The sequence below is a fragment of the Crocodylus porosus genome, unplaced genomic scaffold (assembly GCF_001723895.1).
Source record: "Crocodylus porosus isolate Cpor-Errol unplaced genomic scaffold, CroPor_comp1, whole genome shotgun sequence".
Classification (NCBI taxonomy): Eukaryota; Metazoa; Chordata; order Crocodylia; family Crocodylidae; genus Crocodylus; species Crocodylus porosus.
Genome location: NW_017728912.1, coordinates 12,319,642 through 12,333,309, shown reverse-complemented (window position 1 = coordinate 12,333,309; position 13,668 = coordinate 12,319,642). Strand labels below are relative to the sequence as shown.

At 37.6% G+C, this 13,668-nt stretch overlaps 1 protein-coding gene across 4 annotated transcripts in view; it reads right to left on the bottom strand.

Annotated features, from left to right (window-relative positions):
• Positions 1-13,668, bottom strand: part of PDE5A (phosphodiesterase 5A) — a 97,707-nt gene that overhangs the window by 67,675 nt on the left and 16,364 nt on the right. For all 4 annotated transcript variants that reach the window (XM_019534037.1, XM_019534038.1, XM_019534039.1 and 1 more), the window contains exons 2-3: positions 8,069-8,657; positions 5,232-5,321 (exon numbers count right to left, since the gene is read on the bottom strand). In XM_019534037.1, coding sequence (XP_019389582.1) covers positions 5,232-5,321; positions 8,069-8,657 — 679 coding nt within the window. The remainder of the gene's footprint in view (positions 1-5,231; positions 5,322-8,068; positions 8,658-13,668) is intronic.

Sequence of the window (13,668 nt, the reverse complement as noted above, 5' to 3'; positions counted from 1 at the left end):
GAAAACAGATTTCCTTTAATTTGTCAGAGGCTATTATACTTACTATTTGTTTGAAATTGATAGTTGACTCCTAGCCCTAGAAGTGGCAGTGCACACCTCAGCATTTCATGGAAAACAACTTATTTTTTCATTGCTCATAGCTATATTCTGAGTTTTATCTGATGTTTCCTGCTATATTTTTTGCACATTCAGATCTCAGACCTAATTCTGTGAAAGCTACTTCAGCCCCAAAGGGAGCCAATTCCCTTCTTCATTATTATTTTCTTTTTTGCTGACTTTAAGAACATTCTTTTGCTCCCTGAGAAGATTTCATGATTTAGTAAAACTGGCACCTCTAGAAAAATGCTAAAGCAAGGGATGGTGAAAGGAAGAAGAAAGTCAACTCTATCATTTAAAGAGAAAGAAGCCTATTCATATGAAATAGTGGGCTTTGTGATTTCAAGTTTATTCTGCTTCCCTACTTGTAGAAGTGGTGTTTGATTCATGTCTACAAAGTGCAGACCAGGACAATTACCATATCTTCTCACATCCCAGGTACACCTTCCCTCCCACCCCTCCCAAAACCAGCTTCTGGAAACTCAAGTTTCCAGACATGAGGAAATATGGCAAGAGCAGTTTTTGCCACTTACCAAGCAAAAGCAAAAGTGAAGTCTGCATAGAATCCACACGGAGGCTCAGCTCTCTAGCTGCTGCTACTCAGTTACTACTTACTCCAGGGGTTGCATCTACCTGAGACTTTTTACTGCACAGTTGACTAATTAGCTGCACAGTAAATGTATCAGCATCTACACACGTACCCCTATTAGGCTTGAGTAAATTAATTTACTCTGTAGCAGGATAGTTCTCATAAATAAAAGTACTATCCTACTACGAACTAAAAAACTCTGCAGTAGTGCATGTGTAGATGCTGGAAGGGATAGCTGGGGAATAAGGCTGCTTTAGCGTGGGGGCTGCCTGCTGGCTAGCGCTGTAATAAAGCTTCTTCATGCCCTAGCCAGCTTGTCCACAGCATGTTGAGCCAGGGGAAGCAGCCCCAGTCTGGCAGGCTGACTCCTTGGGCTCCCTGCCAGCCAGGGCTGCTCTGACCCAGCTTCATGTGCTGCACATGAATAAACTGCAGACTTTATTGCTCTGGAGTTAATTGCTTCCAAGTGCATGTTAAAACAGTGCACCTGGGAGTGATAAGCTGTGGGGCAATAAGCTCTACAGTTTATTCATGTGCAGTAATAGTACGTGTAGATGTGCCCAGGAATATATTTTCTTCTTCATTCTGCCTAGCAAAAACAAGGGGGGTTATTTTAATTGAGGGCAAGCCATGTGCATGAAAATACAATATTTATTTAGAGACTCCAGTTTTTAATTAACATTATCATATCTCCTTCTCTTTGTTACCACATGCCTTCACTGGCTGCTGAACTGCCAATATCTACATGCATCAGTTGAAGGACATGTCCAGTGAGTCAAGTGGTGGTATATCCACACTGCAATCAAGCATTAACTCTGTGTTGTCACAGATGGACTTTTACAGGTATCTGAGTTAACTGGTTTAAAGTTAACTTGGGTAGGTCTAAGCTACACTGCACTCCCTAGACATAACTGATACCTGCAGTGGGGTGGGGTGAGGGTGGAGAACTTTCCTAGGTTCAATGACAGGACTTAGATTTATAACATCAAGTTCAGCAAGACTTTAAGAAAAGGATGTTATAAATAGCACAGCACCCTGAGTTATTGGGAAGAACTACTCAGTGACAGGACACAAGGCAAAATTAAAAACAAAAATAAACAAGCCAAACAATTGGAGTGATCTTTGCCAGAATGAAACATTCACCTAGTAAGCCAGCAGGAAGTTGAATCTCACGTACTTCAGATCAGAGCGTGGGAGTGATGCTTCAGTTAATTCAGCTCAGAGTTCCTGTTGAAAAATCCTATACATTTTGGAGTATAACCCAAAGAGGAGTTGATTTAGGCTAAGAAGGGGATCCCAAACTGTGATACACATACCCCTGGGGGTATGCAAGACATCTCTGCGGGGGGTACACGTGAGAAATTGTGTAATGGCTGATTAAATTTTCATTATAATAATAACTAGCATTTAAGAGGTTAAAATATAAAACATATGCTGGTAGGGGTATGTGGACAGCTGGTACATCTGGAAGCGGATATGCAGTAAGAAAAACTTTGGGAACCTCTGTACTAGAGAATTATTTCCTAGAATTTAACATAGACTTGTATCATTGTTTGAGAAATTTAGTATTTTATTCAAACATTGCAAAGAAAGGATTCTAATTATAAAGAGGATGGAGACAGGTGTTTCTCTGTGGCTATACAGGACAGGACTAGGAGCAATGGATTCAAGTTCCAGCAGGGGGAATTTAGGTTGGAGATGAGGAGGAACTTTCTGACTAAGCTGGTCAAACATTGGAACTGGCTACTGAGAGAAGTTGCGTAATCTCCATCCCTGGAAGTTTTCAAAAGCAGGTTGGACAGACCCTTAACTAGCATGGCTTTATTAGAGATGATCCTGCTTAGAGAAGAGGGCTGGATAGATGATCTCATGAGGTCCCTTCCAACCATAAGTTCCTATGATGTTATAAAGGCTTCCTTTCTGCAGTGTGCAGTGATCTTGGTACACTAAGAATGCTTTTAACTACAGTGCTTTTAACCAAAATGTATAAGCAATCTTCACAAGAGAGAGAAGATAACTGCAACAATCCAGATGTCTGAAATGGCATTATTATACTGAACTGGTATAAGGCTTACAACTAGAGTTGTAGCCAGATGATGCTAGTTTCCCCTTATAACTAAGGCAAAAAAATAACCGTGGGAACTCTGTGCTAAGTGCTGGCTAATATGAGCTGGCGAATATTTACTCTTAGTAGTGGCCACTGTACTACTGATGATAAGAATTCAGGCCATTTTAAAGTTTTTATTGTGGTTTTTCTTCTTTTATACATACATTTTATAGTCAGTGTGATTAACTTAATAAAATGTAGAGTCTAACTATGAAACTTCTACTGACACTTGAGACGTTCCAGAAGGAAAATCCCAGAAGGAACTAAATGCTATGCTTCACATTGCTTTATGTTAATTTCCTGAAAGTTTCAAATAGGAAAGTAGTTTGAAATGGCTTTACTGCTGGCCAGTTTGTTTTTCCCTTGGTAGAGTAAGACCCAGTTTTTGTGGCTGAATAACTTTCTTGCTTTTTCTTTTAAATGATTATAACTATTGCCAGAACATACCATCTGGTGATATCTGATATGGATGGTTGGACAGAAGTTTTACTTAGTTATCAGAGATTGTGCATAGGGGCCTCACATATCAGAACTCTCTGCAAAGCCCTTTAAGTCAAACTTGACGTTTGATCAGCGTGCTTCTGTATTATTTCATGGGGAGAAAAGGGAGCTCATTACAAACAAAACTAGCACTGTATAAGCCTCCTATTGCCTTTAAGCCTGAAGATAAATACAGCAGAGTTGTTCAGACCCGGATTTGAAATACATACTTCTTCATGGTTCTCTCAGCTAGAATCAGCTTTAGAATAGTTTGTTTTATTATTACACTGAAGTTCTGTAATTCTGTTGCTTTCTTTTACCAAGCCTGCCTAAAATCCTTCAGTCTTCCCCATGGGTCAGAACTGCTCCTTCCTCCTTACACTGTGTAATTTTTAAAAAATGTTTCTTTATTTTTGAGTGACCTTGGAGGACTCCTCATCTCAGACTCCGCATGGAAGTTTTGGAAAACCTGAGCATGCTCTACCTCTTTTGAAAAAGTCTTCAGTATCATACATTTTGATAGTCAAACATACAATTTTCTTTAGATTTTATTTTTAGATAATTTTGTTTGAATGCTAAATATTGCTTTAAAAACAGTAGTGGACAACAAACAGATCAGAAGATAATACTTGCATTCTCCAGGGGCCAGTTTTCAAAGCTTTTCTTCTATGTAAGATGTCTCTCAGATATATAGCAGAGGAGTGGACTTTTCTGTATCTGGATTTTAACTATTGACATTGTGGAACTAAGCAAATTATTTTAGCTGCAAGATAGGGTATTATAGAAGCTGCATTGGGGGGAGGGGGAGGAGTGCAGCCTGGGTGTTTTTTGGTTTTTGGGGGTTTTTTTTAAGAGAGATGCTGAAAACAGACTGTAATTTATGACTCAATTCACTGAATCAAAATCTCATTCCAGAAATGTGCCAGTTCAGCGTTATAGTGAAGGTGATAAAAACCTTATGGTTAGTGACTTTAAAAAAGTGCTGTAAGAGCCCTCAAAATTCATGCAAATAGGAGAGAATGTAACACACAATTTTCTTTCCATTTCAGCCTTTGCTAGTTAGTTAATTTGTAGTCCATGTTTTTAAAAAAAGAAGTGACTGCTTTACTTCAACTAGAAGCGCTGTTTCACTTAGAAAGGGAAACTCAGCTAAGATTTTATAGGTCCATTCAAACCATTAAATCAGTGCCAGTGTATCTAAGTAGGGACTACCAGTACCTAATGCTCCCTCACGTTTCAGCAGGAATGGGCAAGTAGCAAAACATCTATACCACAGCCAGCTGAATTTTGGCCATGAATTTATGATTTCAACTACTCGGTTTATAGCATTCTTGAGTTGTTTCTATCGATATGTAGAAAAAAAGCAATCTGAGCAAAATATAAAGCCCCCCCTTGCATCAGTCACATGTGCTACCACCACTCGGTCAGATATCAGAGCATGGTGGAGTTCTATTTGCTCATTGACTAGTTCAATGCCATTGTAACTGTTGCCAACCAGCATCCCGAAGGGGGAGTGGATGTTTGACTGGGATAACAGTATCAAAAGCATGATCAATGTGTGGCCATGGAGTGTAAATTTCTAATGATAAATAAAGCAGTGAAAAACTATTTTAAACACAAGTTATAGGTAGGAAAGGAAGATCTGCTTAATTATTTGGGTCAGCCAGGGCCATTACTCCCAATTTAATTAGACAATAATTTAGCTAGTTTATTCAGTGAGAGAAGTTAAATAAAAAGTCTCATTTCAAGTACCTATGTCCTTTCACTGATCTGAATCCAAGTTCTTCTGACCAAAGCCATTTGGTTTGCATCAGTGAACGGGAAAGCGTAAAAATATCTGTCATAGAACCCAAACAAATCTATTTCATATTTTATATTGTGTAATAATGATTTACAGCTGAAAAGAGTAACACAGCTAGAAACACTGTTGTACAAGATGATCCAGGTATTGCAACTTACCTCTTCCCTGTGGTTCTTTATTGGCATACAAAGAATACTCTGTGTCTTATACCCTGTGATCTGGTCGACCTCTGCATTGAATCGGGGATCCTTGTAAGGGAAAAAAAATGTAATTAAATTACCCACTTGCTCAAAGACTGTTTTCCTTCCTTCCAGTTTATAGGGCTAGAGGAATTCCAACATTCACATAACTGTTACCCAGGGCAACAATGTTTCCATTAGAAGATAGTAACTATGTAAATATAAAAGTTAGTACTGACAGAATGAATTATAGGAAATGTTGTAGAAAATAAACTGTGTATGTATAATATAAGCACTTGTGGATAAATGTAAGGGTTGGAAAATGCAACAAACTTAGGTAAAGCTTTTTCCAGCCTAGATATTTACTATAATGGCTGTATGTGCAAGTTAACGATTTCTGCCTCATTTCCATCCTCACAAGAAATTACCAAACTATTCAGAAAAATAGTCATGGCTAAAAAGGTCCTGAAATGAATGATTTTGGATCTAAAGCCAACAATAAACACACATAAGAACAAACATTTGGGAATATATTTCATAGAAACCTATTCCCAAATATTAGAAAGGTCTTTTTTTCACTGTTAAAAGCTATTTCCAGATCAAAACAAGCTACTAAATAATCTTACCCTTGATCAATGAAAAGTCTAGCCCTGGAGCTTTAGAGAGGGCCAGTCCTTTAAGGAAAAATAATCATTTACTAAAAACTCATCATTGTTGCTACAAAATGTATCCATAATGTCCATAAAATAGGCACTGAAAAATCAGAAAAAATATCCACATGCATTTATATTCATATTGTTTAAATAAAATAATCTAAAATGATGGACCAGAATGGTGTCAACACAAAAGTGAGAAGACAAACTTCAAGCACTAGAGCTTTTATATGTTCAAATGAACTGGAAGAATTCTCCTTGGTTTGTTCTCCTGGTAGAAAATCTGAGGTGGAGACATCTGAATGCTGGGACCCTGAAGAGCAAGGAGCTTGCAGTCCTGACACTACAAAGCTGTGCCCCGCTTTCCCCCCGCAATACACACATCTCAGCACACTCTCTCTGCAGGTTCCCTCAGTCTGCCTGGAGACAGGTGTATATAGGGCAGCAGTATACAGGGCAGTCCTGATCAGCTGACCTGGATTGCTTGCGTCTCCCTGCAGCACAATGTGGAGATTATAAGGAGGGTGTGTTCTTTTCCCTACCTGGCTGGAGTAGTACAGTCCAGCCAGAGTAAGACACTGTCTTGGGAGGGGGCAAGGGGAAAGGAAGGGGTAGGGGCAAAGCACCCTGGGATGCTGGAGGATTGTGACATGGCTTTTTTCAGCAAGGCAAGTTGTACAGACATTTGGTCTCTAAGGAGAAGGTCTTCTGAGAGTGATTTAACCCTGGTTGTTCCCAGATTATTTTTCTTCTGGAGTAGCAATTTGTGCTTTGGAAAAAAAATCCTGGACATCTCTATACTTGTGGTTTCTCCTGGAAGAACAACAATCCCCAATTGAAAATGAATGTCTGTATGTGGCCTATATTAAGATAAGAGCTATTAAAGCCCAAACTAAAAGCTCTTTCTTCACTACATAACTGTAGTGCTGGGTAGAGAAGAAATGGTTTCAAGTGTAAGGTTTACACAGATCAGGAAGTCAGAGGAAAAAGAGTCCAGTTTCTACTGTGTGCAAATAAAAATCGCTATTTTTTTTTTTGCATTACTACTGCAAGGAGGTGATTTCAATGTGACTCAACTGCCAAGTCATTTTTATAATAATCAAACAACAGGTCACCATGGCCCGAATTTTCAAAAGGAGCCTAATGGAGTTAAGCAATCAAATTCACTTGAAACTGAGCACGTCCCCTTTAAATCCCACCCTCAAATACTCATTTTAAAGTGTGTAAAAGAATTCTGTTACATCAGAAACTCATTGGTATTATCACTCTCATGCACACTACGAGTAAAAAAAAAAATGTTTAAAGATTCCCTTTGCATGTATACACACAGCAGTGGGAATATCAAAAAGCTCAGTTACAAAATGGTGGGATTGGATCAATTATCTTTCCTTTCCATTTCTTTTACAATGTATCATTACAATATATTAAGTGCATTTTTATCATACTAAAAAGTAGCAATGTATTCTTAAAGACTAGTTTTTAAGTCAGCAATGTCTGGTTTCACTATCTGATTCAGAACTCCAGCCCCAATTCAGGTAAATAAATTTAAGTATGTGTGTGGCATTAAGCACTTGAGTAGTCCAATTGAAGTAATGTACTAAGCATCTGTGTGCTTACCTGGATAGGGACCTATCAGCTCCCTCGTGTATGACAACAGTTAAGGCCTATTTTATACCCATCCTATGTGAAGCTGCTGAGAAACACTGCTTACAAATATCATTATAACTTTAGAAAAATCCACTCAGAATGATTAAGAGGTAATCAGTTAGAAGTAATATTCTGCACATTATCTTTGGTGCAATTCCAGTTGGGAAAATTTCTTTGATCACTAACTTTAGAAGCACAAAAATCTGCCCTATGATGGTAGAGTTGTAATCTCTGGTTTGTCCTGCTGAATTTTAAATCACTTACAGGTTTTCTACCACATCACTTCAGCAGCTTTTTCACAGACTGTTAGAATTTATTATCAATTTTTTTACCCTGACCTTCAGCCTAAATATTCCTGCACTCAAAGTCATCCCACTTTGCCCAGTTATATACAGCTTTAGATTTTATACAATTGTTCACATAGAGTATCAGATACTGGCTAATACTATGTGCACTCACATTTTAGTCCTAAATTATAACAGCCAAATTTTCAGTTTTACAATGTTTCATATTTACCTCATATGCATTCTTGATATTCAAAGGTTGGCCCAAGGCTGCTACGTGTCCCACAATCCCCTTGTTCCATTCCAAGCGGATACAATTGTTGGAAGCTTCTTCCAAGGTGGAACCTTCTGCAACATCGAATAGCCGGCTGACAAGAAATTTCTCATTGGAACTGTCCTCACAGACCAGAAAAAGGGAATAGCGATCTGCAGCTATAAGCTCATGGATGTGCAGAAAAATTTTGTGGCAAAGAGCTGTGACATCCAAGTGGCTAGAAATATCTTTCACTAGTTCTAAGAGTCTTGAGCACTGATCTCCTATATCAGTCCCAATCTTTGGAGATTGTAGAGGCATCTGTTCCTTCTTTTCAGAGTCTGAGAGAAAGCTCACGGTTCCTACAGAGTCCTTGACAACAATAGGTCTTAGAGGCCTATCAAATTCAGAGGCAGAGATTTTCCTAGCTGGGGTACCAGGGTTGGTGATCTCAGCACAGGTAGCCAGTTGAGCAGAGCAAGAGCAAGATTCACTGTGGGTTTTGGTTCCCTCCTTGCAAACTGGGATAGGATGAACTCTCTCAGCAAACCATGCATTGACCATTTCTCTACAAAACAAAATCAAAGAATAAGAAATATTGTACATGAATCTCTGAAAGATAAGAACAGATTGAAGAATAAATGTTTTCGATCCGAGCATAAATAGAAGGGAACACCCCAGGACAATGTTTGTCAATGCTTTTACCCATAGTAGATGCATTTGAACATTTGGGGGGTTTGTACATGCCACAACATTGCCCTTTAAAGCAGCTTAAATGCCCCTTTCTGCTTCTCTAACATGATATTCTTTGTTTCCAGCCAGCGCTCAATCTAACTCAAGTACCAACATCATGTCTCATAAAAAAAGAAATATGCCTGATCAAAGGAAATGACTAAGGCAGGGTACTACCACTTAGGACATCGCTTTCCATACTTAAAAACTGAAAAATTATAAATACGATAATCTCAAAAGTTTAGCCTTCACTTTATTCATAAAAACAAAGCCCCCCTTGTTTTTCCTATGTTGGAAATTAATATGCAAGACAACAAAATGAAACACTATTCTCATTAGAGTTATTTAAAATATATAAAAATGAAAACAAATCTGATTCTTCATCCAAAAGGAGAAAAATTTGAAATAACAAAATTTTTAATTTAGAAAGGGGGCATTTTTGTTTAAAAGTGTTTTCAACTAAAAGTGTTTTCTACATGTGGAACTTTACTCACAGAATTATGGCCGTTCAGTTTAATGGGTGACAGCATACGTGTGCAACATTCGTGTTACTTGATAATATATTCTGGCATTTTAGTTAAGATTTATCCCTCCCCTCCAGTCTCTAAATGTGGAAAAGCAGTAAGCTACTGGCACATTAATACAATGTCTCTGTTTCCAAAAAAATCTGCTTTTGTCCAGCTTGAACAGAACTTTATTCTACACAGATGGTAGAGCAGGGGTTGTCAGAGAGCCAGATTATAGTGAGAAAACCTGGAAGCTGAAAATTTGACAGTACAAGCAAAATTATGAAAAGAGAATTTAGGCTGTTGGACAGACAGCAACAAAAACCTGGATCAGATAAGACAGGAAGCTGCGGAGGAGAATTACTGCACAACGGTTCAATCCTGGATGGTACTGAGTACGTAAGGTCCTAAATGAAAGGGCTTGAGGGAGCTCTTCTTGAGTGACTTTTCAATCCCAGTAACAAAGAAAAAGGTAAGCTGCAAGCATGATTACTGGAGCAGGTCAGCAGCATTATTAAGAGGAGCTTGATAAAAAAAAAAAAAAAATCTTCAGAAAATTCAGAAAATATATTTATTTCAAAATGAATGGATGTTCCTGCCAGTCTCTGGAGGTCTAGTATATTTGCTCACCTGCATGCAGCTATGACTTTTTAAAAGGCACGGTATTATTTGGTTTTGTTGTTTTAATAAAAAGAAGTTGCCTGAAATGAATTAAGGAAATCCTTTTAACTATGTATCGAGCCTCTTATTCATAACTATGTAGACTTTCAGTCTCCCAGTTACAATAATTATAATTTTTCAATGTATATTAAAATTGGAATGAAGTAATTTCACCATTCCTTAAAATGCTGCAACTGGTAAATATGTAACATGAATTTAATAGCAGCTTATCACCACCTGTGCCTTTTCAAAAACTAAGAAGTGTAAATTTTAAAGCATGTGATGTGGTCACTTTTTCATACTATTTACAAAACATCCCCCCCTCTAAATATATGCTTGAATAGAGCTGGGCAAAGGAAGGGACCTGAAATGAAATCCTTTTTTTCTTCTGAATCTTCTTTTAACCTTTAAAATTTTTTTATTGACTTTTTTCCTTTTGAAGTAAAGTAAAACAAACAATTCTTTAAAAAATGTCAAAATGAAAAATGTTGGCATGTTTAAAAGTATTTAATTTAAAAGATATTGGGGAAAAAATCTCTAATGACACTTCACTTGGACTTCCCCCTGACCCCCATTTTTTCAGCCACTTTGCCATTTGGCATAATTTGATTTGAATTCATTAATAGTTTCACTCCTCCCCATTCCCCAAACTCCATTTTTTATAAAGTTCACTGCAGTGAACTCCATGAAGTGCACATCCTTGGGACTGAAAAAAAACACGGATTTACCTGAAACATGCATCTCTCTCAATTTTATATAAATCAATCACTGCATATGAAATACACAGCACTATCAGTAATGTGGTATTTCCAATCTTGAAACTGATTAGTGCCCCCTCATTTTCAAAACCTGACATTGATTATTACAAACCTATTAGAAAACAAAAGAAAATAGTCTTTTCTGAAAATGCTAATATCAGTACTGAGAAGGCAGTGTACTTAGCATTGTTTATAGTGATGTGAGGACAGTTACTTTAGCGGTTTAAAAACTGACCAGTTCCCCTGACATTCAAGGCTCTAATAGCATCTCTCTGACAGCTGTCTTCTCTTCACTCTCTCTGGCAATTATATGGACTTCAGTTAGTTATAAAGCAGACAGATGTAAATATAGTTACAATGCAGTTAACATGAGTTTAAGCTATAAAGTAGACTATGGGGCCTGAAAATCTTTCATACTTCAAAAGATTTACACATTTAACTGATATGCAGGTAAGTCTTTAATATAATATAGGCAATACGCAACACTCAGCTACTGGCGTTGGGGTACACTATTAAGCAGAATATACATGTATCTGGTGTGCTTCAAAGTGGAGTACACCATATTCCCCAAATACCCCCAGCTTCACTATTTGTTTTCCTAAAAAGACTTGGATTCAATACAGTAATAACAGCTCCTGACTATTCCCCCAAATGCAGTGCATCTTTCACTGCTGACAAGCACATATAGTATCCCTGCCATTCCTTCTAATCGCCTACACAATAAACATATTTTAAACTTTTATTTGGTTAAAATCTGAAATGCAGAAATCTCAGATTATCTTAATTTATCCAATATGGAGGTGTTAATCCCTGCTATCAATCAGCAGGGAAATTAATCATGCTAGACTTGCATCTATATATGTTCAGTATGAACACAGCTCTGTATAAATCTATTTAAAGAAAGACCTCAACTACATTGCAGAATTCAGTACTTTAGGTGGGTGCTACAAACGATTGACAAAGGAAAGTCAAAGTGATTGATTAATTCCTAAAGCCATTATTTCAAGTATACTTCAAAGCAATGGATAGAATTTGATCTTCACCTAATGGTGGTATATTGGTCCTGATTCTTCAACCTTAGGGAAAAATACTGTTATGTATGGCGAGTCCCATTGACCTTGATGGGCCCAACAGTCCATTCAGTTAAGCATATTTGTAAGGTTTTTTTTGAAGGATGGGTTTCAGACTATAAGCCCTTTCAGGTAAGGTACCCTGGATGAAATCCTGGACCCAGAGAAGTCAATGTGAGCATTATAATTGATTTCAGTGGGGTCAGCACTTCATCCCATTTGTTTATACAATTTCCATGAAGAACATAATACAATGTTAGGTACACTGTTATTATTTATACCCCCAATCAACAGCTATTATAAAGTGCCTGTACACAAATTCTCAAATCTATCCAATTACTGGCAAAAATGTCAGGCAATGAAATGATTTCTTCATGGAATTAAATGTTTCTACTGTTACCATGGAAAGAAAAAGATCAATGTGATTAACTTAAAAACTGTTTAGAAACTAAAAGGAAGTAAACTGAATTTTTACACATAATAATCATCTTCTGTGATCTCTCTTCATTATAGTGTCATTATATAATGTCTCTCAGATGGAGTTTTAACCTTATCCATATGTCTCATGCAAATTCTCTTCCAGATGAAGAAAAGGGAGGAATGATTAATATGTTATCAGGGTTTCGATTATAAACCAGCCTTCCTTACAGTATTTGAAACAATTAAATGTTAATATGTTGGAAGTATGATTTTGTGCTAAGGCATTAAATAAAACCTTCCTTTGCAAGGAACATGTCAACCAACTCATGCTATAAGTTATTTCATTAGGACACAAAATAAGAAAGCTAATATTTGGTATCTTTAAATTCCATTTCCTTGATTTTAAAAGGGAAATTAAGAAACAAATGATGACAGTGGCCATAAGCATCCTCAGAAGAATTAAGCAAGTGAATCAATACATAAATAGCACTATAAAAATGCTGTGAATTATCTCAGAATAAAATAATTATTGACAACTCTCATGTTATTAACGAGTTTCATGATATTTGGTGTTTTTCTTAAAACTCAATTACCTATTGGAAAGTGGTTACATATAAATCTTAATTTTCAAAAACAACAGTAAGTTCCTAACTAAGGTATGAGAGAACAATTAAACAATCTGGGTAGACCGAGTTCTAAAGGCTTTAAAAATAGAAGATAAATAAATAAATAGATCTCTTTCTCTGTCAAGCGCTCATGATTTTGAAGGCAGTATTATGATTGCATGTGATCCGACTCATGACTTTTGGTAACCAAAGAGTGATGTTGTAGCTTTGATGGTCCAGAAATTATGCAAAAGCTGAGAATTTTTAGGGTGTCACACACTGATGAGAGTAGATCCATGGATCTTTGCATGTCAGTCTGTGAGCCTGTGTATAATCCTCTTCACTTATGACTGTGCAAGTTGCCAAATGCAGCTCTCTCGATTTTGAAGCTCACTCAGAGCATGCACAGCTTGAAGATATCTCCGTCAAAATGGTACCTGATCCTCATACCAAGGTCATCATCTTGGAAGTCATCCAACAACACAGCAGAGACTACCAAGCTGAAGAGGGTAGGTGCAGGCACACAGCCCTGCTTGACGCCCTTTGTGACTGGAAAGGGGTCAGAGCATTCGCCATTCACTAAACAGCATGCCATCATGCCATTGTGGAACTGTTGAACCATACTGATGAATTTCAGGGCATTTGTACTTCTTCATGATTTCATAGACATTAGGGCTGGAAGAGACCTCGGAAGACCATTGAGTCCAGCCCCACGCCCAAAGGGCAGGAAGTCAGCTGGGGTCAGAGGATCCCAGCAAGGTAAGCATCCAATTTACTCTTGAAGGTGTTCAATGTAGGTGCTTGAACCACCTCCGCTGGCAGACTGTT